General features: G+C 36.4%; 1 protein-coding gene across 2 annotated transcripts; it reads left to right on the top strand.

Moving 5' to 3' along the window:
- The first annotated feature begins 11,602 nt into the window (after window positions 1–11,602).
- Window positions 11,603–19,316, top strand: LOC113526159 (uncharacterized). 2 transcript variants are annotated; one of them, XR_008301769.1, is made up of 6 exons: window positions 11,603–11,773; window positions 12,157–12,595; window positions 15,317–15,428; window positions 15,709–15,760; window positions 18,423–18,531; window positions 18,729–19,316. XR_008301769.1 is itself a non-coding variant. In XM_026912981.3 (6 exons), the coding sequence occupies exons 1-5, from the start codon at window positions 11,686–11,688 to the stop codon at window positions 18,507–18,509; spliced, it is 651 nt and encodes a 216-aa protein (XP_026768782.3). In that variant the 5' UTR covers window positions 11,603–11,685; the 3' UTR covers window positions 18,510–18,531; window positions 18,729–19,315. The 2 variants fall into 2 exon arrangements, 1 of the variants encoding a protein (XP_026768782.3); XM_026912981.3 differs by having other exon boundaries at window positions 12,157–12,468; window positions 18,729–19,315.
- The last annotated feature ends 8,422 nt before the right edge of the window (window positions 19,317–27,738 follow it).

Genomic DNA, 27,738 nt, shown 5'->3' with positions numbered 1-27,738 from the left:
TATGCAATGCCCAATTTTATTCACACAGAAGGGCTCTATATATTTACCCTAGGGAAGTGGATAAAATAAAGCTTGTGTTATCACACCACCAGAAGAGCACTCACAAATATACACCGATCAGCCATAACATTAAAACCACTGACAGGTGAAGTGAATAACATTGATTATCTTATTACAGTGGCACCTGTCAAGGGGTGGTATATATTAGGCAGCAAGTGAACCGAGTCAGTTCTCGAAGTTGATGTGTTGGAACCAGGAAAAATGGGCAAGTGTAAGGATCTGAGCTTGTGGAATCCATGCCTCAACTGGTCAGAGCTGTTTTGGCAGCAAAAGGGGGACCTATTAGTCATAATATTAGGCAGGTGGTTTTAATGTTATGGCTGATCTCTGTGTGTGTGTGTATGTGTGTGTGTGTGTGTGATTATTGACTTCAGCTGAAGATTTTTCAGTATGTAGTAATTTTTTTTTCAAAAAGTAAACCAACATTCAGAAACCAGGTGGGGAAATTTTTTTTACGCTTTATAATTCAGTAACAGTACCACCTTTAGCAACAATAACTTGAAGTAAATGTTTTCTGTAGGAGTTTAAATTAACCTGTCTAAATTAACCAAGTTCTACATGCCAACCGGAATCTTTCAGTGGATCACCAGCTTTTTGACAGGCAGGCAGCAGCTAGTGAAGCTGGGAAAATTCACATCCAGCACCTACACAATCAGCACTGGCTCTCCTCAGGGTTGTGTGCTCTCCCCACTGCTCTTCTCCCTTTACACAAATGACTGCACCTCTACAGACCCCTCTGTTAAGCTCCTGAAGTTTGCAGATGACACCACAGTCATTGGCCTCATCCAAGACAGCAATGAGACTGCATATAGAAGGGAGGTTACAGCTGTGGTACAGCTGGCTGTCTGGTGCAGTCAAAACAACCTGGAGCTGAACATGCTCAAAACAGTGGAGATGATCGTGGACGTCAGGAGGAACTCCCCAGCACTCACCCTCTCCCCCCTTCCCCACCAGCCTGGACAGCACTTTGGCTGCCGTGGAGTCCTTCAGGTACCTGGGCTCTACCATCTCACAGGATCTCAAGTGGGAGACCCACATAGACTCCATCATGAAAAAGGCCCAGCAGAGGTTGTACTTCCTTGTCAACTGAGGAAGTTCAACTTGCTACAGAAGCTACTGACCCAGTTCTGTTCAGCTGTCATTGAGTCTGTTCTGTGTATTTCAATAACTGTCTGGCTTGGTTCAGCTACCAAATCAGATATAAGAAGACTACAATGGACAGTCTGGACTGCTGAGAGAATTATTGGTGCTTTTTTGCCCTCCCTCCAGGAACTGTACTCCACCAGAATGATGAAAGGGACAGGAAAAATCATTGGCTGGCGCTACAGAGCATTGAGCACCAGAACATTCAGACACAAAAGCAGCTTTTTCCCCACAGGCCATCTCCATCATGAACAGTTAACTGCTCCCGAGGACCCTCTTACTGCAATCTTTTCACTGTGGGTAGACTCTTATGTGCAATTGTAAATTGACTGCTATTTATTCTATACCTGTATATATACCCCTACCTTCTGTGCATTGCATTACCCCTTACATAGCTGTACATAGCATCTGTACCATGTCAATTCTGCCTTAAGCTTATTGTGTCTTCTATACTTTTTTTTAATTCTTATTATTAGGTCTGCTGTCATATTTGTGTATGTACTAGAAGCTTCACTTACTAAGTCAAATTCCTTGTGTCTGTGAGCACACTTGGCAATAAAGCTCTTTCCGATTCTGATTTATCTGTCTCTCACATCGTTTTGAAGAATTTTTGGCCCACTATACAACATTGCTTCAGTTCATTGACGTTTCAGGGCATTCGTAAGATCCCACCGCAGCATCTCCATGAGTTTGACATCTGGACATTAACGTGGCCATTCCAACACCTTTTTTTGTTCTTTAGCCATTAGATGTCGATTTGCTGGTGTGCTTGGGATCATTATCATTTTGCATTACCCAGTTTCCTTCCAGCTTCAGCTGCTAGATGGATGGCCTCACATTTGTCTCAAGAATATTCTGGTATAAAATGGAGTTTATCGTTGTGTCAATGATTGCTAGTTTCCCAGGTCCTGTGGCTAATAAACAATCCCAACTCATCACCCCTCCACCACCATACTTGACAGCTGGTATGCTTTGAAAGAAATATTGCTTAGATAAGAATGTCACCACATAATACAGAAAAACTTATGTATATATAGAACCTCTAAATTGGACTATTGTAATTCCTTGATGTTCCAGTAGGTGCATAAACAAGCTCCAGTTAGTCCGGAATGCAGCAACCAGAGTCCTTACTAGAACCAGAAGATATGACCACATCACCCCTATCTTATACACACTACATTGGCTCCCAGTTGTATTGATTATAAAATACTACTAATGACCTATAAAACACTGAATGGTCTTGCGCCACAGTACCTAAGCAAACATTTGGACTTTTATGATTTGCCATACCTGCTTCGATCAAAAGGTGCAGGTTCTTCATTAGTCTCTAAATTAATGAAGATTAAAGCAGGGGCAGATGTTTTTTTTTTTTTTTTTTTTTTTTTTTTTACAAAGCCCCACAATAATGAAACAGCCTTCATAAGCTGAATTGTTTAGTCAAATCTTGTTAATAGTGTTAACAGCTTTTCTCTAAGGTACCGGTGCAGATCTGGAGGATTCATAGGCATAACAAGTTTTGGTAAACTGGACTGTTTGGACGGTGTCACGCACCTCCACCCCCAGTGGGATGACAATGACTCTACATGGAAGCACTATAGAGAGCTGTTTATGGTCTCAGTTGGATAGCCTAAAGATTGTACTTCTCAGTATGCCCAAGTCTCATTCATTATTCAGTGGATAACTTCACTTGGCTTCACTTGGATACTACCTCTTCTTCTACTTTTTATTAATATTATTAGTAGTAGTAGTAGTAGTAGTAGTAGTACTAATAATAGTATTTTTTTTTTTTTTGCAGCTTACTACTATTAAATGGCTGAACATCCGAGTGTTTCTTGTTTGTCAGTTTTGACATAAAATGATTCCAACATATGATTTGTTAATCATATGATCCAGTATGATCCAGATCCATATGATCCAGTAAAATCTCTCAAGTTAAGTCACACATTCCTCAGCATGACCTCATTTTTCTTTAATGATCAAGTATATATATATATATATATATATATATATATATACAGCAGCTAAAAAATTGGCTTGACTAGAGAAAATAATTTATACAATTTTGAAATGAAATGTCTATGAACCAGTGTACAACTTTTTATGTTATCTTTGTTATGATCACCATTTTGAGATTATATGATTTAAATTCTCATTAAATTACAGTAACTTAGCTCCTCTTGCCATTCGCATAAACCAAATGGAGCTTCAATTACATATTACCCCTGCTCATCTTACATCTTCTAATCTCACACACATAGATGCAAGTTGTTAATTGTGTTAATGTTAGTACTTGACTTTCATAGTTGTGTTCACATGTGAGAGTATAGTGTCAGACCTTGTCTGTGGTCTACTATAATTAGTATGTAGGGCAAGGATAAAACCTGTAGTATGCATTTGAGCTGTCTGAATTTTGTCATCACCCTTCAACATCTAAAAAATGACCTCTACTGTTGACTTTACCGCTCAAAAACAGGAAGGCTTTTTTTATTGGTAGCCAGTGCTATCACATCTATAATTCATCAGTTTCATGGAAAACCATTTATACTGTACAGTATACACTATAGTAGTGTATACTAGCATTATTTATCTATTTTTTTTTAAAGTTAATACATTTCTATTTTTTTCTGTTCTAAACAGATGTAAAGTCCTTTGTAAACAGTTAAATTAATAGAACAACAGTCAGATATCTGAAATGTTTAGTCTTATGTGTTTAAGTCAGAAAATAAGGGAATTATTATTTATTTTTGGACACTGATGAATTATGATCTGCACTCTGTTGCACTGTGCTCAACTACCACTTCTGCTTGCTCTACTTTTAGCTCTACTTTTAAAGCCACTCTTGTACTACAGTGTGTGTAAGTCCTGTCTTTAATCATACTGACCGCATCATCATCATCAGATCATGATGCTGCGTTTGGCGGTCCTCTGGTTTCTTTTATCTTATGCAGGTACTGTCTTCAGTGATTGTTTTGGTGTGTTTCTCTGTGAGGGTCTGACATGATTGAATTGGAGTATTTGAGCAAGGAATGTATTTCTTGCTCATTAATTAAGATTTTACTGTAGCACAGGGTAGCCCAAATGGCATTTATTTAAAACATTTCTATATTAACAATTTACACAGGTACTTTATACTGAGACATAATTGAGTGTGAACCTTTAGTGATTGTTATTTTAAATTCAAATTGGAGTATTATTTCTTTTCCTATCTGTGTAACTAGGCAAAAGAAAATTGCCACCATCACTATGAGATGACAACTTCCTGTGTAAGTTTCCCACTACAAACCCACTCGCTTATATGACTCCCACCTTTTCTCTCATTCTAAATGATGTTATCAACTCTAATTATGCTGTAGTCAAGCTATACTATTTTTTAAATTTAAATTTTACCTTTATTTTCTTTTTTCACAGGTCTACACCGTGACAAGCTTGAATAATTTTGCCATTAGCTACAACTTTGGATCCTGAGCAACAACTGTAGCTGCTTTACCGAGTCACCATCACTTCCTTCTAAGTAAACCAGTGATGTTCATACTGAAAGAGCATATAAACATATAAACTAACATAGAAACATATAGACTGACTTGCCTTTTAGTGCACAGTGAAATCTGGATTTTGAAACCTTTGAGTGTCCTTGAGGAAGCAGATTCTTGTACGTTTGTGTTATACTGTTTTAATAGTTGTACTAAAAAGAGAAATCTCTGTATTTATGTTCAATTGTTCAAATATGTCAGCCAAATGCTAATGAAAAAAAAATGAAAAAAAATAGGAATAAATGTCTCAGTCATATCTATTTATAAATTTTAAATATTTAAAATTAAGCATCCCTTACATGATTAATTCAATTAGTGTGAGATTCAATTATGGTGAAAAAAGTTTGGTATTAAAATACCAAAATATGTAAGTTATTTACATAGAAGAGATATAATAATGATGAACTAGTATATACACTTTATTGAGATTGACATTTTCATGCACGAGCACCAACTGTTGATGCTAAAGGAAATGTGTGGGTGATGGTAGTAGTGTTTCAGATAACCACTGACATCTGATGGTCTTTACCACAAGTTGAGGCCATCATTTTCCCCAGAAGTCTTGCTTTTAGAAACATGATGGTCAGTAATAATAGTTTAAATCTAAAAAGTGTCAGTTTCTTGCATACAGTCTTGATCTTCACAGCTACTATTTAGCCCAGCACACTCCAAATTGTTTTTAGAAATTTAAAATACAACTTACAGTCATACTCAGAGGTTGAACAGAGGTTTCAGTCTACTTTCTGTTTACATAAGCCCACTCCGTTTGTGAAATAAAGCATCCTGTCTAACACATTTCACATTAATGTCATTCAAACAGAATGACATATTTTCTTTTAAACATAGCTGACTTTGAACTGTTAAAAGTGTTAAAAAGTGTTAAAAGGTGGTTTGCTGAGCATTTTCAAGGCAAGCACACACACACACACACACACACATCTTACTACCCTTGTGAGGGCCTTCCAGTGACATAGTCATACATGACCCAGCTCCAAAAGGGAAGGAATTCATAAACCAGAAACAGATAAATGACACTTGTCAGTTCCTGCAGCCATTTTTCATTCACCATAAAAACACTGCAAAGATAAGTGTTCATGAGTTATTTGTTTTGAAGTAATTGCTTTTCATGTGACATTATAGCAGCACATTTTGCTGCAGGGACAACACAATGGTGCAGGGGGTAGCATTGATGCCTCACAGCTCCAGAGTCCCCAGTTACATCCTGATCTTGGGTTAATGTCTGTCTGCAGTTTCTGTGCATGTTATCTCCGTGTCCATGTGGGTTTCCTGCGGTTTCTCCGGGTTCCTCTCAAAACATGTCAGTGTCAGGTGGCTTGTTTACACAAAATTGTCCCTAGGTGTGAATGAATGCATGAAAGTGTGTGTGCATGGTGCCCTGCAATAGACTGGTGTTCCATTGAGGGTGTGTTCCTGCCTTGCACTCAGTGTTCCTGAGATAGATTTGCAACCCTAATCAGGATTTTGCTGAAGATGAATGAATGAATGAATTATTTTTGCTGAATGTTTTGGTTTGTTCAACATTGTGAACCCACTGAATAGAAAACATAAAAAAATAGATGCTATAAACAACAAATATAAATATAAATGTACAATCATGCATATGTGTGGAAAGTTTCAGTTTACTTAGGTCAGAACAAATAGCCAATGCAATGGAAATACCCCATATAAATGTTAATATCGTTCCATAATTTGCATCTAGTATGAGTAGTATGTAGCATTTCTACATAGGTTAAATTTAGCCGTCCTTTTTGTGGGTTTTTTTTTTTTTTTTGCTGTCATGGTGATGGGTTTGAACCACACTGAACCACTGAACCATCATGTTTCGACCACTTTTTATGCACTTATTTTTCCCCTCATTGTTCCATGCACATAAGTTTTATTTATTTGTGCCTTTTTTTCACACCCAAAAACACCAGGTATGACTTAAGTGAATATAATCAGACATACAAGCACACATTAACACACAAGTAAACACTGAAATAATATAATGTGCATAAGGTGGTGTGATTGTTTAAGAATTATGTGACTTAAAATATGTATTACATGAACAGGTGTGTTTTGACTTCATTGAGAAGCTATTGTAGGTACAGTTCTGTTGGGGAAAAGCATGCCAGACTTTCTAGGCATGTGCTCCTCATGTTGGTGTGGGTTACCTCTGGGTTCTTCAGGTTTCTTCCACCTGTCAAAATCATGCAAGTAGGTGGATTGGAGACTCTCAGTTGTGAATGAGTGTGATAATATGTTTGTGTGTCATCACTGAATTACTTCAAAAATATGGTTGTCTTCGGCCTATCAGCTTTCATCTGTCATTTCACACAACTAGCATTGTCACAAAACTTGATAAGTATGTTCAACAAGTTCTCTTTTTTGTTCTATGTAAATGGCAAGAACTCTTTGCAAAGAGTGCTTGGATCAAGCATACATATATACAACTAAGATCTTCTTAGATAAGAGAACCTGTTGCATACATATAAACAACTAAGATCTTCTTAGATAAGAGAACCTGTTGCATACATATAAACAACTAAGATCTTCTTAGATAAGAGAACCTGTTGCATACATATAAACAACTAAGATCTTCTCAGATAAGAGAACCTGTTGCATACATATAAACAACTAAGATCTTCTTAGATAAAAGATTATCATTATCACAGTGCGGGAGACCATTTGTCATTTTTAGAAAGTAGCAATACGGTGCAATGAGCAGAAACCGGAATGGTGTAAGTTTAGACTTGGTCATGTTGTAATGAAGTTGAAAAGTACCTTTAGAAAAAAAGACCTATCTTAGTTACAGCCTCTAAGGCAGATATTTGTGAGAAAATGATAAGAATTTGTAAACATAAGCATCTAAAAAAGCAACACAATGGATTTTGCAAAAGTTAGTGAAGTAATTTAACACTTTAGCTGTGAAACATGCAAAAACCCTCTCTTCAGGATGTGGTAAGCACTGCAGTTACTCAGAAAGCTGTCATGGACATACAAACAACCACATCATTTCAAAGTGTACGCTATGGTCTGGCTTTTATTTCACCATTTAAAATATAAAAATCCAGATTTGTTTTTTAATTAAAATGAGCTGGAAAAGAGTAATTTCTGCTTAGCACTTTTTATACAGAGGTACTGAAGCAGCTGAAGCTTTATGTATTTAATATCATATAAATTATCACCTAAAGTACATGCTTGACCAAATATGTAAAAAAAAAAAAAAATAAAAATACAAAAAATTTAAAAATAATAATAATAATAATAATAATAATAATAATAATAATAATTTAACTAGCTGCAATTGCCATGAATTAGGGCTGAAACAACAGTGTAGGACATTTAAGTGTAGGTGAAAATCTAGGAGGTGTCTGTCTCTGCTGTGAGGTGAATAATAAGGATGGTTGTCAGTATCAGTGGTTGCATAAAGAGCAACTGATGAAACATATTACTCAGGTGACAAACAGTCTTAGGACTTTCAACTCACCCACGATCAGATACTAGCCTGTCAAATGAGCATGAGTTTCCCAACTGGAAGGAGAAAATACTGCAGAGTTTATAACATTTTTTCTATTATACATTTCTCACTCACTTACTTTCACTAAGTACTTTATCATGGCCAGGGTCATGCGGGATTTGGATCCTGTTCTGGAAACACTGGGCGCGGGGCAGTAATACACCCTGGATAGGACACCAGTCCATTATTACAGGACACAGTATTTGAAATTGGCCTTACTACGTTTAAAATTTTTAAATTACAACCAGTGACCTATTTAGCAGAGAAAAACAAGTCTAGTGGTTAGACTGTGAAAGCTGCTCTGTAGTTGTTTCCTACAGTGTGTAACAGTTATACAGATGCATGACCACAGAGAAAATCAAAGAGAAAATTTCATTTTTGCACTAGGCCATAGCTGATAATATTAATTAATAAATTGTGACTTCTATTGTACAGTCAATATCATTTGTATATGAACCATGCCTTAACTAAACAGTTTTCTGTTTCAGTGTGACCCCGCTTTTTGTTAGAAACATGATTATTTATAGTTTTATTTATTTAGTCCGTGGTTGTATTTTGGCATTTATTGCTGGATGCTATAATTTATTTTATGCACTATAATTTTTGTCACTTCAAATGTATTGTGTGCCCTGAGGTCACACTTTCTCTTACAAAGTGTACATAGTGTAAACTATATATTTTTGCATAAAAAAATATATTTATATATGTAAATAATTTAAACTGAATAAAATAATTCATTTAGAATTTTCTATTTTTAAAAGATCATATATGCTCTATTGTCATTGCAGTTTGATGGAATAATATATTGATTGATTGATTGATTGATTGACTGACTGATTAATTAATTAATTCATTCATTCATTCATTCATTCATTCATTCATCCATTTTTCTTACATTTTTTACTGGAACTGAGATGGACCTAATCAGGATCATATGTTATGAATCTACAAACAATAATCAATAAAGTTTGCAAAATGATTATTGCCTAAATTAGTTAATTAGATGATTATTTGAACTGAATCTACCTGTGTGCAATTAAAGTGTCACCTGTTCTTAATATAAATAAACCTGTTCCTGGAGGGCCTCAGAGTTTGTTAGAACATACTTAAACAGCAGGGATAAAAGTCAGGGATTTATTTAAAAAAAACAAAAAAAAAAACAGGCTCCACAAAATATAGGTTATAAAAAAAAAACTTTGAACATCTCACAGAGCAACACTGTTAAAAAACTGAAAGAATGTAACATAAGCTAGAGGAGGCATCCACCAATAGTCAGTGACTGGGTAAGAAGGGCATTGGTCAGAGAAACAACCAAGAAGCCTGTATCATTACACATATGTAAGAAATTGCAAAAGCCAACTCATAAAGGTAAAAGAAACATTTCAGCTAAATTTTAATCCTTATTTTGAAATAACATGTTTAGTAAACTCACATGAGTCAAGGATAAAAATTAAATGAGGTGCAAATGGCTGAAATGGTTCAAGGAACAATATCTAATCAGTCTGTTAGAAGGACAGAGCCAATCAGCAGTCACATCAAAGATGATGAGTGAGTGTCATATGCAGGGACTCAAGTTGCAGCAGGGCAAAGAGCATATATGTTCAAGCAATGTTTATAAGTAATGTCTAGACCTTGTTGTTCATTTTCATTCTAATAATAAATGAATAATGAGTAATAATAAATAAGAAAAAATAATAAAAGAATACATTTAATTATATGTATTATTTATTCAGAACAAAGGCCAGTAAAGTGAACTTTGGCTTTAGCACTTTACCACAAGAACAGAAAGGTTTACTTGATCTATAGATTGATAGCCACTTCTGTTATGTCTATCACTTTTCCAATAAGTCAGTTCAGCAGTTTGTGCCCTGCTAGAGCTCCTTCTGTGAACTGCTATTGTGAAGTGAAAACATTCTTAGCTTCTTGGAACCCTTTCTGATGGGGAGACACTCAGTTGTAGGGTTCTACCAAGAACCGTTAAGGGTTTCTCCACAGGAAAAACCAAAGAATCCTTATGGGCTTCTAAATAAAAAGTATATGTTAGTGTACATAAGAGATTTTAAACATGGGAGAATTCGTTTATGGTGAGAAACTTACACAGGAAGTTAAAGACTCGCTGTGATGGGGCTCACTCACTCACGATCACTGAGCTCAGTGTCAGCCTCTGGCTTGCATAATAATCTACTCAGACTATGATGTGGTTAAAAGATTATACCCCTGACTAATTAGAACCAGTCCAGTGTCTTTTCCAAAGGGCTGCACCATGACAAGCTCAAATAATACATAAATCATTTAAAATCTCTGTGTATTTCATTTGTATGTATATTTAATTTAATGACAATATCAAATGTTTGTATTTATAATCACACTGATAGCTGACTAAAGTACAATATTTATGGTAATGGACATTTAGTAAACCAACAAACAGAAGTTCTGTATATGCGTGATTAGTGTGCTGAGCATTTCCTCTTTCATTTTTACACCGAAGAAGTAAACAGACAGAGATGTTATCCAGCCCAGAGTTATCAAGTTCCAGTTCAACATTGTGCTGCTCTTACATTGGTTACAAAAATATTTTTTTCATTAAAAAAGGAAAAAGTAATTATGTGTAAACAATCTAAATTTATTGTGTGTACACAGACCTGATTTTAAATATAGAGATTTAACTGCCCAATATTTGGATAGGTTTTGATTATTCAAAATATTTTATATGTATCATCCCATAAAAAGTCCAATTAGAGTGGGAGAAAAAAATTGCAGGAATCAAATATCAAACTTCTAGGTCATATGGTCTTTTAAATATTTTCTGTATTAAATTAACACCAGTATTCATAAGCAATGTACATAGAGTAAATATAATAAGGATGAAATATCATTTGATCATTTTCAGCTTTAGCACTAGTTGTTGATGATACAGGAAATGTGTAGGTGATGTTACTGAGACCATTTGGGATTGACTTCACCACCAAATAAAGCACAATGAATTCTATGTTTCCCCATGCAACATTATGGTTTGTAATCAATATATATTCAGTATTCATGCACTAAATTCAGAATGTCATTGTCACACAAAGCAAAACAAACCTATATTACAAAATACATATAATCTTAACCTTAACAGATGCTATTTAGACATTCTCCTAATTTCTCTTGCCTTATTTATTCACAGAGTTAGAGTAACTAGTTAGAGTAAACTCCTGAGGTTTCAGAAAATGGGAGTAAAATTCATTCTTATTGTACACAACTGTGGTCAATCTTAACAATTTTTCTGATGGGGAAGGGTGGGGGGTGCAAGTCAGCTTTCTGTGAAGTTCTGTTTTTTTAAACCCACTTCCTCTCACTCCTCTCTAGTGTACCTACACACACTTCAGATCCTTTACCTCACTCAAGGCTGAGCTTGAGAGCGAAAAAGACTTTTAAACATTTAATGTCATGGAAGAGAGTATTATCACGCCATTTCTTCAGACCAGGAATTTGCATGTCAGAATTTGCACCATTGTGTTTCTTCTAACCTGTGGAGGTAGGGATTCATATTAGTGTAATGGATTTAATCTGTTTGTCTTTGTAATGAATTGGTGAGTGCATTGTGAATGTATCATGCTTTTTCTGGATGTAGTGGATGTAGCAAATCTCTCAAATAATATTAAAAGTGGACTTCATAGTCTTAGGAATATGATTAAATCTCATAGTGGTTGTCTAATCAGGGATGCATAATTGTAAATAATCAAGGATTTTGCAATTTACTACACTAGATATTGATGTCAGAAAATTGGGTATGTTTACTCAGGGTCATTTTTTTCTTTAATCTGATTAATTTAAATAAACATTAATAAGGTAACTATTAAAAAAATGACTAAAAATGCTAAAAATAAATAAATAAAAAACTTCTCTTTTTTCCTACAGATGTTACCAAGTCATATGAGAGAAATATTCTACACCAGATGAACAGAACTGCTGTTAAGGGGGAAACTGTTATTTTACACTGCAATGGAACTCTCTCCAGTGGAAATATAGACATTGGTTGGCGTAAAGACGGGAATGTTCTTTTTAACTACAGCCCAGTTAAAAACCAAACTGCGACCAACTACACATCAAGCAGGATGCAGGTTGATCCCCGAAATCCAAGAAAACTACAGATATCTGATGTACAGCTTTCAGATGCAGGATTATACTCATGTTTTCCATTAGACATGCAGTGGATATTGACCATAGAGGGTAATTCTTTTGGCCAAAATAGTGTTTTTCTGCCCATGATAACTCACTTACTTTCAGAAACTGCTTTATCCAGGCCAGGGTCATGGTGAATCCAGAGCCTATCCCAGGAACACTGGGCGTGAGACAGGTATACACTCTGGATGGGATGTCAGTCCATCACAGAGCACACACACTCACACACTTATTCACACCTAGGAGCAATTTATCTTAGACAATCCACCAACTAGCATGTTTTTGGGAGGTGGAAGGAAACCAGAGCGGGAACCGGCGACGGGATCATGGGTGCCCAAGGCTCACTGCTGCGTGAGGAGAGAAGGCTAGCCTGCCTTGTCCAATCCCACAGAAGAGCTACTGTAGCACACATTGCTGAAAATGTTAATTCTGGTTGTGATAGAAAGGTGTCAGAACACACAATGCATTGCAGCTTGCTGCGTATGCCGGTCAGAGTGCCCATGCTGAACTCTGTACACTGCCAAAGGACCTAGAATGTCCATGTGAGCATCAGAACTGGACCATGGAGCAATGGAAGAAGGTGGCCTGGTCTGATGAATCACTGATAATTACTGCTACAGCTGTCTGCCCTTTAGCACCAGAAGAGTCTGCTTCCTAACACTAGCACTTCCTAAACACCAGCAATCAGTATATTGGTATAAGATCAAGCATTACATATTTAGTGTTTTTAAGTTTTTATATTAGTTTAAAACTACATGCAGTGTGGAAGTGAATATATTAAGTTGTATTGTGTATATTGTTACCCGGTATGAAAGTTACCCTTCTGCAGTTAGCTAGACTAGAATTTTGATTTGCGCAGGCTTTATCATTCCCTCTTCCCTCCACTGCAGTTCAACTACAGTTCCAGTGTACCACATTAAAATTACAGCTTTTTCCATGCTAAAATTTTTTTGGGGCTGGGCTCAAAACTAGGCTTCAGCCCCAAATTATAGTGAAATATATATACCGTAGTGACGTTACTGGTGGCAAAACCACCCGCTTCACCACCATGCCAACCAACTTTAAGAAACCAAAACCATATTTTACCAAAACAATTTAGAAATGTTTTAAATCTCCACTTAGTCGTACAGCTACAGTTACATACATAACCTGCTGTTCTGCTTCCTTTTGGACTGCCATCATGGTTTCCTTACGGAGCTAGAAGAGACTGTATATCAAAGTAGGCATAAGGGTTTGTTACACTTCCTGAGGCATTCCCCAGACAGTGTGTTCCTTGGACCTTTTCGATAGGGAATCATGAGCACTTTAAACATCAATATTGTTCTCTCTTTAGGATGGTAATGAGTGGCACGGTGGGTAGCATTACTGCCTTGGGGTACTGTCTGCACAATGTTTACATGTTCTCATGATCCTAGCTCATGCCCTGTGCTCCCAGGATACGCTCCAAATCCTGACCAGGAAAAAGAGCTTACTAAAAGACACAAGACACAGGGCTGGTGTGAGCATCTGCAAGTGCAGATGGATTAAAAGGTTTTTTAATATGTGGCAGCAACACTTCCTTTGGCAGAAATGGTTCAACCACAGAATAACATGTTGAATTCTGGCCCCCAATGCAGCCATATGTATAGTGCATGCATTTCGCTCACTCGCCTGGCCATAATGATTGCTAGCATAAAAAAAGCTGTGTTAAGTAAAAACCATTTATATCCATGTCTTCTATTGGGTCTTATGAAAATATGGACAAACTGTCTAGCACCATGTCCAGGTCCCACTGCAGGACCATTGCTTTACCAGTGGCTTTCACATTTTTACACATCATTATTAATACATATAGTGGGTTTGGAAAGTATTCAGAGTCTTTCAGATTTTGAACATTTGATTGTGTTATAGATTTAATTTTAAGTAGATTAAATTGATTTTTTTGTCAGTAATCTATACACAATAAACCATAAGTGAAAGTGAAAACATGTTTTCGCAAAAACATGGCTAATGGTGGGCCAACAGAAATGCATTAACCCCATTAGCTGGAGTTCACAAGTTTGAATCCCAGCGATGCCACAGCTAATTGGGACTGGGAGTCAAGGAAGCAAAATTGCCACGCTCTATGCAGAGACTTACCCACAAAGACTTGCAGCAGTAACTGCTGCTAAAGACGTTTCTACAAAATAGTACAAATTGTCTGAATACTTAATTGAATGAGAGATTTTTGATGCATTGATTTAATAAATGAATTTTTAATGAATTTGCAAATGTCTAAAAAATTTTTAATACTTTCCAAACACACTGTATATATAAACACAGTAGTGTGCAAAAGTCTTGGTCACCCTTATCTTTTTTTAACATACTAATTTTGTCTTAGATGTTTATTTTTGCACTTTTGCATTATTGGAGTAGTTAAACCATTTCGGAAATCCAAACATTATTTTCCCAAAGTTTTGAAAAAAAAAGTTTGTATGTTAGTAAAGTAAGTAACATATTGCATAATAAACCACTTTTCAGTCAAAAAAATGGATGCTGGCTGTCAGGTTTTACCTGCAAAAACAGAAGCGAGTGTGACAGTCAAAATCTCCAGAAGAACTGTGGCACATTCTGCAATATTTTCAGTAAAACATACCAGATAATTTCCTTATAAAACTACACAAAATGTACTCGAGACTAATGATGCATTTTTATAGGCAAAGAGTTGTCATGTCAAATATTGACTTTGTTTAGCTTAGTGCTGTTAACTGCTCTTTACAGATTGTTTTTAATGGAGAAAACATTTCATTTCATTATTTATGAAGCATTTCTTTATGTTTGCCTAAGACTTTTGCACAATATTGTATAAATTCTAATTAATTTTTTGACTAATATAGATTATCTATATTAACCATTTCCTTTTTATCTGATTTTGTAGTTAATGCAGAGACGAAGTCACTGACACAAAAAATGCTACTCTACATACTTCCCTCAGTTACAGGAGCTGTTGCAATCTGCCTCATTATCTTCTGTGCTGTGTGTATTCACAGGTAAGTCACTGTGTTTCAGCAAAAAAGACTCAGCCAAAGTGCAAGAAGATCAACCATTTGTTCTAGTTGTCATTATTGTTTACCACACTGTATCACGTATACTAGTAAATGCCTTATAATTAAAAATAAAATGGATGATTTGTGCATATATTTGCATGCTTCTCTTCTAGTCTTGTCATTAAAACTAGAAGGTATCTTGATTTAAGATCTTACCTAAAATCATACTTACAAGCTTACTGTGGGACATTACAAATCAGAAATTGTAACATTTTTCATACAGGAAATGGAAAAGGAAAGTGGCATCTGATCACAGAGATACAGTAGATGACCGTGTAAGTTCTTTATGAATACTTTATACAGACACTCACAATATTTGGTGTGACGATCCTTCGCTTTTTTAAAAAAATATATTAGTCTCAGGCACAATATATGCAGTTTTATAATGAAGTGAACTAGTAAGTTTTACTGAGCATCTGGCAAAACCAGCCACAGTTCTTCTGAAAACTTTGACTGTCACACGTGCATCTAACTTTTCAGCAAAACCCAGCAGCCTTCATTATGTTTTTTTGCCTGAAAAGTGGTCTCTTTTCTCATACGAACATTTTTCTGTAACATTTAATGTATATATATATATATATATATATATATATATATATATATAAATTAACATAAAAAGTCTACACCCCCCTGTTAAAATGGCAGATTTTTGTGATGTAAAAAAATGAAATCAAGATAAATCATGTCAGAACTTTTTCCACTCTCAGTATGAAGTTAAAATGTAGAAAAAATGATGTGAAAAACAATAAGAAACATTTTAGGGAAAATAGGAAAATTAAAAAACTTACAATAACCTGGTTGCATAAGAGTGCACACATAGGTATTTGTAGCTATTCATGATTCTCTCCACCTTAAAAAAAATCCCCAGTTCTTCCTGAAGAAAAGCAGCCCTAAAGCATGATGTTGCCACCACCATTCTTCACTGTGGGTATGGTGTTCTTTTGGAGATTTTTATTTTTATTTTTTTGCACCAAACAAACCTTTTGGAATTATAGAATTCATATACCTTTTGGAATTGGTCTCATCAGACCATAACACATTTTGCCACATGGTTTGGGGTGATTTAGTTGAGTTTGGATTTTTTGTGAGAAAGGGCTTCCGTGTAGCCACCATACCCCAGAGCCCAGACATGTGAAGAATACGAGAGAATGTTGTCACATGCAGAGAGTAATCAGTACTTTTCAGATATCCCTGCAGCCCCTTTAATATTGCCGTAGGTGTTTTCTTGTCCTTTTATAAATTTTTGAGGGACGTCCTGTTCTTGGTGATGTCACTGTGGTCCTCCATCTTCTCAACTTGTTGATGATGGCCTTTAAGGTGTTCCATGGTATAAGTTTTTGGAAATTATTTTATACCCCTTTCCTGATCGATACCTTTCAACAAGTGAGATACCATTACATGCTTTGTAAGCTTTTTGTAGACCAGGGCTTCAGCAGTCAGATGAAACCAAGAAGATGTGAAGAAAATCCCACAGAAACAGCTGATCTTTATTTGGGGTTAATCAGAATAATTTCATTGATGATAACTGTATGATAATTACTTTTGAACATGAGATTTAATGTGATTGGTTCATTCTGAACACAACTACATCCCCAATTATAAAAGGGTGTGCATACTTACGGTTGTTGTAAGTTTTTTTATTTTTCCTATTTTTTAATAAAATGTTTCCAATTGATTTTTATACATTGTGATTTCACATTGAGGGTGGAAAGAGTTCACGATTTATCTTGGTTTAATTTTTTTACATCACAAAAAACCTGCCATTTGAACAGGGGTCTGTAGACTTTTTTATATCCACATCTATATATATGTACTTATATATATATATATATATATATATATATATATATATATATATATATATATATATATATATATATATATATATTAAAACCACTGACAAGTGAAGTGAATAACATTGATTATCTCCTTACAATGGCACCTGTCAAGGGGTGAGATATATTAGGCAGCAAGTGAATAATCAGTTCTTGAAGTTGATGTGTTGGAAGCAGGAAAATGGGCAAGTGTAAGGGTCTGAGCGACTTTGACAAGGTCCAAATTGTGATGGCTAGATGACTAGCTCAGAGCATCTCCAAAATGGCAGGTCTTGTGGGGTGTTCCTGGTATGCAGTGGTTGGGACCTACCAAAAGTGGTCCTAGGAAGGACAACCTGTGTGGAGAGTGAAGGCTAGCCCATCTGGTCTGATCCCACAGAAGAGCTACTGTAGCGCAAATTGCTGAAAAAGTTAATGCTGGCTATGAACACACAGTGCATCGCAGCTTGCAGTGTATGGGGCTGTGTAGTGAATCACTTTTTCTTTTACATCACGTGGACGGCCCGGTGAGTGTGTGTCACTTACCTGGCAAAGAGCTGGCACCAGGATGCACTATGGGAAGACAAGTTGGCGGAGGCAGTGTGATGCTCTGGGCAATGTTCTGCTGGGAAACCTTGGGTCCTGGCATTCATGTGGATGTTACTTTGACAAGTACCACCTTCATAAACATTGTTGCAAACCAAGTACACTCCTACATGGCAACAGTATTCCATGCCTCGACGGGTCAGAGCTGTTTTGGCAGCACATGGGGGACCTACACAATATTTAGCAGGTGGTGTATACTGTATATACAGTATACTGTATATAGCCTGAAGGAATGACATGAACTAAAGCCAAACAATAATCTTTTTACATAGTCTGTTTACCTTGTGTCTGTAGGAATCATGGAAGAGCAAAACCACTGAATGTAGTTTGTTTAAGGGGCAGTATGCTTTACTCAGTCTGCCAATTAGCTTACAGCAGCGGTGCTAAAATTTCTCACAGTCAACATATCACAGTCTAAATTTTAACAATAATGAAAAGTGCACCCAACAAGATAGTTACTGTCATTTAAAGTCTTATACCAATAACCTAAATGTAATGTTCTTTTGTTTGTCAAAAGCAACCACGTGGAAGAAGAATGAACCACAATCGGAGCAGCCAGTATTTTGAGAGATTTAACTCAGTTTATGGACAATTTCAGATCTGAAGATTTCTCAAGAATATTCCAGGTATACTTAAAATCCTCAAATGTTATTAACATGTTACTTATTTTATTTGTATCAAAGTAAATAGAACAAAAATATACAATTAAAAACAGCATTTAATTTTTTTCCTGCAAAGTACAGTTTTGTTCTAAATAAATTAGTTTCACTTTTTTATTCATGTGTTCAATATTTAAAAAATTAACTCCCATGTACTTCCACAGGGCACAGAACTGCAAAGGTGAATATTTCATACCTGATGTTTATGTGGAACTGACACTGCATGTCCAGATTATCCTGTTTTATACATGATGCTCTTCTGGAAAATGATGATGTGAACATCAGACAGTCTGCACAGTACACATTAAGTTGTAATCCTGATGAACAATTACAGAGTCAGCTGATATGAAAATTGACAGTTATGCCTGTTTCTTTATTTGTGACCATTTAGAAGATTATCCATTAGGATTATGTTCAGTCAATATTATATACATACATATATACACTCACTATCCACTTTATTAGGATAACCTGTAACACCTGCACATTCATTCAATTATCTAATCAGCAAATCATGGCAGCAGTGCAATGCAAATCATGCAGATACAGGTCAGGAGCTTCAAGTAAATTTTCACATCAAACATCAGAATGGGGAAAAAGTGTAATCTCAGTGACTTTAACTGTGGCATGGTTGGTGGTACCAGATGGGCTGGTTAGAGTATTTCAGAAACTGCTGATCTCCTGGGATTTTCACACACAACAGTCTCTATAGTTTACAAAAAAAAAAAAAAAAACATTGAGTGAGCAACAGTTCACACACACATGCACACACACTTAATAAATACTTTAATAATTTATTAAGTTATTCATTTGAATAAATGCTGATTGTAAATGATCATTGAAAAATCAATAAATGGTGATTTAAACTGAAAAAAATGTAAACAAATTAAATATATTTAAAAATTATTTATTTAAAAAACATTTCTTTGTAGCATTTCCATTGACTAACATGACAAGAGAGCTCTTATCTATACTTGATTAAAAACAGGTCACTAAGTGCAATGCATCATCATATAATCAACTGCTTATTTCAACCAAATGAGACACCCAAACTAACTCAAGGTGACAGTATTCTGTATATTTTTAACTGGTTTTGCATACCAGACAAATTAAAAATTAAGGCAAAATAAACATCCCCTGCAAAATTAATTTTGCTTACTATGACCTTGTGCAAGGCGAATCATTTTTGGCAGGTGGAACGAAACATGTCTTGAGGTTGACTCTTGAACTTGAACTTGATTATGACTTGAACTGATCACTTGAAACACAAGCTATTATATACAGTGGCCCCAAAAAGTATTTGGACAAGTAAATGTTGAGCATCATTTGTTTGCACAAAGAAGGCCATTCTATTTGTAATGTGCAAATCAGCAAAAATCTTCCTTCCTCCACAGTTGAATTATTTTAAAAAGTTCAAAGCTTGAAGACTTCTGAATGAAAATAGACAACGTACAGGCATAATTGTGAGTAAAATCAAGGAAAGCAGGCAAGAAACAGCAGCAATGATTGTTTCAGACATTGGTATGAAATTTTCGCAAGTGGTGTTCATCAGGGTCCAAGCACTTTTATTTAGATATATAGGCTCATACTGTCATCTCCTGGTGCAATATGATATTTTAGTAATTACAATCTTAGATGTTTAACATGTTGTATTCTACGTATCTTCACTATATTACTGAATACATGTTTACTCAGTTTTAACAACATTAAAAACAACAAAAATAACAATAATCATAATTCTTCTTCTTCTTCTTCTCTTGCTTGATTATTATTATTTTTTAATTTTTTTTTTCCCACTAATGTTCCACATGACAAAATAATTTTCAAAAATGCAGTACAGCACCACAGACACAAAAGTCAATATATGACAAGAATGCTGATTGATCAGCTAAATGTTCTAGTATTGATGCAAATACATCAGAACATGACACATTAGTATGACATTTGCAAGAGATGTTTAAAAATTTGTATCAAGTGAGAATAGTCTTAAAAGGTATTCTGTATTTAAAAGGTACATTGTATTTAAAATATGATCCTCTAGTGGCACCCCAACAGCACTGTCCATTCTGATTTTTGTCACATAGCTGATTTATTTAATCAAATCCATAGTCCAAGGGTTGTTGTTATTGTTCCTCTTTTGGCTGCTCCCGTTAGGGGTCGCCACAGCGAATAATTGATCTGGCACAGTTTTTATGCCAGATACCTTTCCTGATGCAACCCTCCCCAATTGTATCCGGGCTTGGGACCGGCACTGAGAGTGCACTGTTGCACGCAACCCCAGTGGCTGGGGTCGGTTCCCTGGCCAGGAATCGAACCCAGGCTGCAGCAGTGAGAGCACTGTGCCCTAACCACTGGTCCTCCAGGGAAAAATCCACAAATCCTTTTTGTGAGACTCTGAAGGGCAGTAATTGAAGTCTATAATTTTTTTTTCTTAATTAACATATTCTGTCAGCTAACACCAAATATCTATACTGATTATACTGAAAGTGTTTTATGAATGCATTCCTTTGTTTAATCACATTTAATTGGATAAGAGCGGCTGTGATGATAAACAGGATTAGCCATTTATGATGATGTATTTTTCTCATTTCTGTTTGAAAGTTAATAACCACACTATAACCACAAAAATATCAAGGTGAGAGCCAGTACAGTAGCTTGCTGGAGTTTATTGCAAAAGAAAAGTATATTGGGATTTATAATATAAAGTGTTATTTTCCCCTATCATTAACAAGATATTTTAACCTTTTTTCAGTGTCATAAATGTATTTCATGGTAATATTCAGTTCATCACCATTCCTATGGCTGTCTGACATCCACCTGACATGCATGAGCATGTCACACTTACCAATTTAATTGATGAGAAAAAGAGTACAGATGAAAAAAAATAAATGAGATTTTATTTTGCATATTTCTACTCCCCATTGAAATTAATTTATGATTACACCACTGCCAGCACACCACACAACATGCATCCGAATCATTTTTAGAGACGAATGTAACTTACATCAAGCGCAGCACACAGGCGTTGAGAAACCGGAGAGCACATGTATCATTTCAAACCCACTGTGGTGGTGTACAGAGGCAAAATTACAAAAATTGTGTCACTGTCCAAATACTTATGGACCTGACTGTATATATAGTGGTTTATGGTAACTGCCCTTCGGAAGGCTATGCTACAGATCTGCTGTGAATCCTGGATGGTGTGAAAATGTTGAGCAGTAGTGCAGTTTCGTATTATTTTTTTCCAGGTTCACATGAGCCGAATGAAACAAGGCTGCAGGCTAGATATGGCCTGTGGGTTTTGTGTTTGCTCATCTGCCATTGTCCATTGCCATTATGTAAAACAAGACTGCAAATGGATTTTATTGGCATTTCTCAGCTGTGTTTTTACAGGTGATTTAAATAAATCTTGACAATATTCATTTAAATATTATGGCTTTAAATGTACTGTAGTAGAACTAAGAATGTGTTCTGATGCATGTTTAGGAAGGTAGTATAGCAGATTCATATTGCCATCTTGTGGTCTAATATAATAATTGAACATATTATTTATTACAAAATTCTTGAAGCACGGCCTCCACTGTGTATTTTACCACCATCTTTTTTGAAAATAGGCCATAAATCCTAGGATTAGTTCACAAAAATAAGTTTTGTATATTATGCAAATTATTGTAAATTTGAGAGGGGGTGTGGTTAAATAATTCCAAAGGGAGTTTTTATGGCTAGGATCTATGTATCAGATTAAATAAGAATTTTCAAAGCACACCTTATGTAAGAAATCTACTTGTTCTTATGTGCTAATCAGATATACTGATCCTGATAAACAATTATTTAAACGACCATGCCCCAGTCTTGGCAGATATCCTCAATTTTTGTTCAGATCCATCAGAGCAGTCTTGAATTATAGCTGTGCGAGTATGAAGCTCCACCTCTACTCTACTGATTGGCATGTGGCAGCTATATTGCTTAGAAATTTCAATATATTTTGAGAGAATTCTGCATTTTAGTCTCCCATGAGAATTTGACACCAAATTTGTGACAGTAGGCTTAAAATCCTTAAATTATTTATCAAAAGTAGCTTTAGGATATTATGCAAATTATTTTAAATGTGAGGTGGCAGGGCTAAATGTTGTGAATGCACATTTTTAGGGCGTAAGACACCAAATCAGGACTTGAAAGAGATTTCATAGCACATCCTAATTTACAAAAGGTATGCTTCTTTAAATTTGCAAATTGGACTTACTGATCCTGAGAAATGGTTATTAGAACTTAACCGCACCCTCTAATGATTGCCATGCCCCAGAAATTTGTAGACTTTTTTCCACTGTTTCACGGTTTTGCAAAACCAATTATCCTATCATGAGTTACAGCTATTTTAGTAAATTAGGCTCACCACACATAAATTGATTGGCATGTGGTGGCCATATTTTTACACATTTCAATATGAGTTTAAAGCTTTTGAAGAACAGACTTTCTTAATGATAGGCTTTCAAGTTTCATGCAAATGACTACAAACAGTCATGAGTTACAGCTGTTTTAGTAAATTAGGCTCTGCCTCGGCATTAATTGATTGACAAGTGGTGGCCATATTTTTAGAATTTCAACAAAATTTGAACAACTTTTGAAAAGCAGACTCCATTGAGTAGTTTGACATCAATTTTTTTAAGCTAGACTAAAAATCCTAGGACAAGTTGTCAAAAGTATGTTTTGCATATTATGTAAATTAGCAAAAAAAAAAACATCATGGTGGAAATTAATGGGCATAGCCTAGACAAAGTTGTCTAAAGCCAAAAAATAAGAGGAAAAAAAGAATTTTAAATGCATGCATTATGATTCTCGAAATAAGGGCCAAAATGTAAAAGCTTGTGCTATAGCATCATCAAGAAGTGCAATTTGGTCATTTCATTTTTCTGAGTAGTGGCTCAGATAATACATGGAGAAAAAGAAAATTAATAATAAGAAAAATAAAAATCCTAACAAAACAATTGGGTTCCAGCACTTTCTGCTTAGTCCCCTAATAATAATAATAGGAAGAAGAAGAAGAAGATGACTAAAAACCCAAACAAAAACAATAGGGTTACAGCACTTTCAATTCAATTCAGTTCAGTTTTATTTGTATAGTGTTTTTACAATGGACATTGTCACAAAGCAGCTTTACAGAAATAAATGGATTCAAAATATATTGTAAATATGTGAATTTATCCCTAATGAGCAAACCAGAGGTGACGGTGGCAAGGAAAAACTCCCTGAGACAATATGAGGAAGAAACCTTGAGAGGAGCCAGACTCAAAAGGGAACCCATCCTCACCTGGTGATAACGGATAGTGCAATTATAAATAAATCCCTTCTATTATTGTGTGCTATATGGACAAAGAGTGCAAATGTGTAACCAGTAAATTCATCACAGTTTTCGTAAGAAGTCTGGTTGGTTAAAATCTATCCACTGTCCACTGACGGAGTCCTGAAGCTGCTCGTGGCAACTGCAGCCCCAAAGCCACCACAGCTATCACAGTCCCAAGCCATCACAGTACAACTCCCCATATGAGATCCCCAAGCCATCTCCACAGCACCCCAGAAGCAGCGAGCGACCTCAAGCGATGACAACTCCAACCAGAAGTACGGCATCAGGATGGGTCAGGCAGGTCCGAAGAGCAGAAGGGGTCAGGATCACTGGCATCTCAGGAGTAGCATGTGTAGCTTGACAGAGAGAAGGAGAGATTTTTAGGCAAGCTTTTGTCCTCTAATGGTTAAGGACAATGTACTTTGCATGCAGAGTGCAAGCAGGGACTCCGGCAAGACTAGCTATGACAGCATAACTAAAAGGGAAAGCCAGAAGGTAACACAGACATGAGGACACCCTGGGACATAAAGCAGCCAGCCACTCCACCATTGACAAACCTGAGTGTACACGTGAGAGTGGGGGGGCGACAACATCCAAACATCCCAGTTCACCACAACACTCTATGCCTGTGAACCCTCCAGACCTGCTCCTTCACAAAAGGCTTGACTAAACAAATATGTTTTCAGCCTAGACTTAAACACTGAGACTAATACATGGTAGAGCTAATACCATGTTTACGAATAATGTTGCCCAGAGGTAGCATATATAAAGAAAAGAGCAGTGGACCTAAAATAGAGCCTTGCAGGACACCAAACTTTACCATAGTATGCGTAGAGAAGTCAGCATTTACGTCTACAAACTGATAACGATCAGTCAAATAAGACCTGAGCCAGGAAAGGGCCATTCCCTTCAATGCCTACTACTACTACTATTTTCTAGTCTATCGAGGAGAATAGCATGATCAGTGGTATCAAAAGCTACACTAAGGTCAAGCAGCACAAGCAAGGAGATGCAACCCTGATCAGAGGCCAGTAGTAAGTCATTTACCACTTTAACCAGTGCTGTCTCTGTGCTATGATGAAGCCTAAATCCTGACTGATACATTTCATGAATGTTATTCCTGTGTAGGTATGAGCATAGCTGCTGTGCTACAACCTTTACTAGGATCTTGGAAATAAAGGGGAGATTTGATATTGGCCTATAGTTAGACAGCTGACAGGGGTCAAGGTCAATCAAGGGCTTGATAACTGCTAGTTTAAAAAATTTAGGTACATAGCCAGTGCTATGAGAAGAACTGATTATCTTTAGAAGAGGTTTGATTGTTTCTGGAATTATCTGTTTGAAGAAACATGTAGGTAAAGGATCTAGTATACAGGTTGATGATTTTGATGATGAAATTAATGAAATTAATTCGGTCTCCCGAAGGGGAGTAAAACATTGTAATTGTTGATCTGACATTATTATATTATTATCTACATGGTTAGTTTTAAAACTGTCCAGTTGTAAATTAATAGTCTGAATTTTTTGCCTGATATTTTCAATTTTACCACTGAAAAAATTCATGAAGTCATCACTGCTATATAATGATTGTGTGCATGTTTCTATTGTGGTCTTATTCCTAATTGATTTTGCTACAGTATTAAATAAGAATCTAGGATTATTTTTGTTATCTTCAATTAGGGTGGAGAGATACATTGATCTAGCAGCACTAAGAGCTTTTCTATAGCTCAAAAGGCTCTCCTTCCATGCTATTTGAAATACTACCAATTTAGTTTGATGCCATTTATGTTCTAATATTTGAGAGGTCTGTTTTAAGGTTCCTGTGTGATCGCTATACCAGGGTGCTAGCTTTTTTCTCTAATTATTTTTCTTTTAAGTGGAGCTACCTTATCTAGCGAGTTGCAGAACGTTGATTCTAAACATTCAGTTGCCTGGTCAAGTTCTTCGGGATCAGCCGGTGATCCAATCATGGTTGATAAATCTGGGAGATTACTGATAAAACTCTGTGCAGTTGCTGACGTGTATGTATGTTTGACGCGGTGACGTGGCAAGGTGCATATATTATGATTAAGATACATTTTAAATGAGGTAATGATCTGAGATAGCTTCAGACTATGGAAATGTGACCATATTTTCTATATTTCAGCCAAATGTTTGTATTAAGTCAAGCGTGTGACCACCACTATGAGTAGGTCCTATTACATTCTGATTGGCCCCTACTGAATCAAGAATGGACACAACCGCTGTTCTTAGAGGGTCTTCTGGATTATCAAAATGAATATTAAAGTTTCCAACAATTAATGCCTTGCCTAAAGAAACAACCAGGTTAGAGTTGAAATCCGCAAATTCGCAAAGGAATTCGGAATATGGCTGTTACGTTCTGGGGTATGTTCGCGTGTTTTTTGTGTTTTGTTCTCTCCCCCTTTTCTCTCGCCCTCCCTCTTTTTCTCTCTCTCTCTGCAGCGGTCGCCCCATTGGATAACGTTCCTGTCTGTCTCAATTAACCCCGCTGATGTCATCGACCGTGACATCCAATCAACCTCTGACCCCGCCTATTTAAAATCCGCTGCCATTCATTCAGAAGAAGTCGTTGTTGTCCTGGTTACGTTAAACTAAAACGCTGTTGTGTCTCTGTTTGTTCTGTGTAAAGTTACGCTGCCTTACTGTGTTTGTCCTTGTATGTCATTTGTTCCATGTTTCCCCGCTTTGATAGTCACGTGTTTGTATGGTTAATTTGTTGTTTGTTACCCTAGTTGTGACTCTGTTTGTGTTGGGGAAAAGGGGACAGGTAAGTACGTCACGTGACATACATGGTGCAGCACGCAGGAGGTCTGTTTGTATTAGACACACTAGGTTAGGAGCAAGCACCACCCTCTGTACTTTTGGTTTGGCTAGTTAGTGTAGATAGTTAGAGCATCCTGCACGCTGAAGATTTACTTTCTATCTTTGTTTGTAGTTAGGTTAGAGGGCTAAATAGGTAGATTGGTTTTGTTTTGTTCATTTCTTTGCTTTGGTGCCGCTCGCGTCCCTTTTTCCCCTTTTGTGTCCTTCTCTGTATTACTGTAAATAGTTGTAAATATAACCACTCTCACCCGACACTACACACTTCACTTGTATATTGATAAATAAATCACGTGGCTTGTTTTTGCACTTCTGGTCACTGGTCCGTGATTACCCGCACACCACTCATATTTTAATAATCCAATAAGTGTTATTCCCCACATACCCCTAGACTAATTGGGGTTGTAACAATGGCCCTTGGGGTCTGTAAATAATAATTAGTGGAATCACCTGGGTAGACTTATTTTTAGTGGCTACATATGTTATGTTAGTATAAAGAACTTCAAATGCATTGAATTTATGACTAGGTTTTTGTGTGATGCCTAAATTATCATTCTAAATAACTGCAACACCATTTCTACATTTTTGTTTAGCTTGGGGAACAGACACAGTCTCAGTATGTTGGAACCTGAGTGATGACTCAGTGCAGCTAGCAGATAGTCGGTTTAGCCTGCTTGTCTGTTCCCTGGCCTTGGCTCTGGATTGTCACCGATTAACTAGGCCTGTTCTGAGACTAGGTGCTATGCTGCAAGAAATGAGAGCAGCACCTTCCCAAGTGGGATGGACACCTTGCCCTCAAAACTACTCCAACTATCTATAAGGCCCACATTTCGGAGCACCACCTGGACACCAGCAGTTCAGCGACCATAACCTGCTGTAAGCTACATCGCCACGCTGCATAGGGATGGGGCCAAAGCATACTACAGCATCGGACATCACCTTTGCCTAATTTACACACCTCTGCAATGTTACTCTTAGTAACCTCTGAGTGA

This window comes from Pangasianodon hypophthalmus, chromosome 5, assembly GCF_027358585.1.
Source record: "Pangasianodon hypophthalmus isolate fPanHyp1 chromosome 5, fPanHyp1.pri, whole genome shotgun sequence".
Taxonomy (NCBI): domain Eukaryota; kingdom Metazoa; phylum Chordata; class Actinopteri; order Siluriformes; family Pangasiidae; genus Pangasianodon; species Pangasianodon hypophthalmus.
This window is presented reverse-complemented; position numbering and strand designations above follow the sequence as displayed.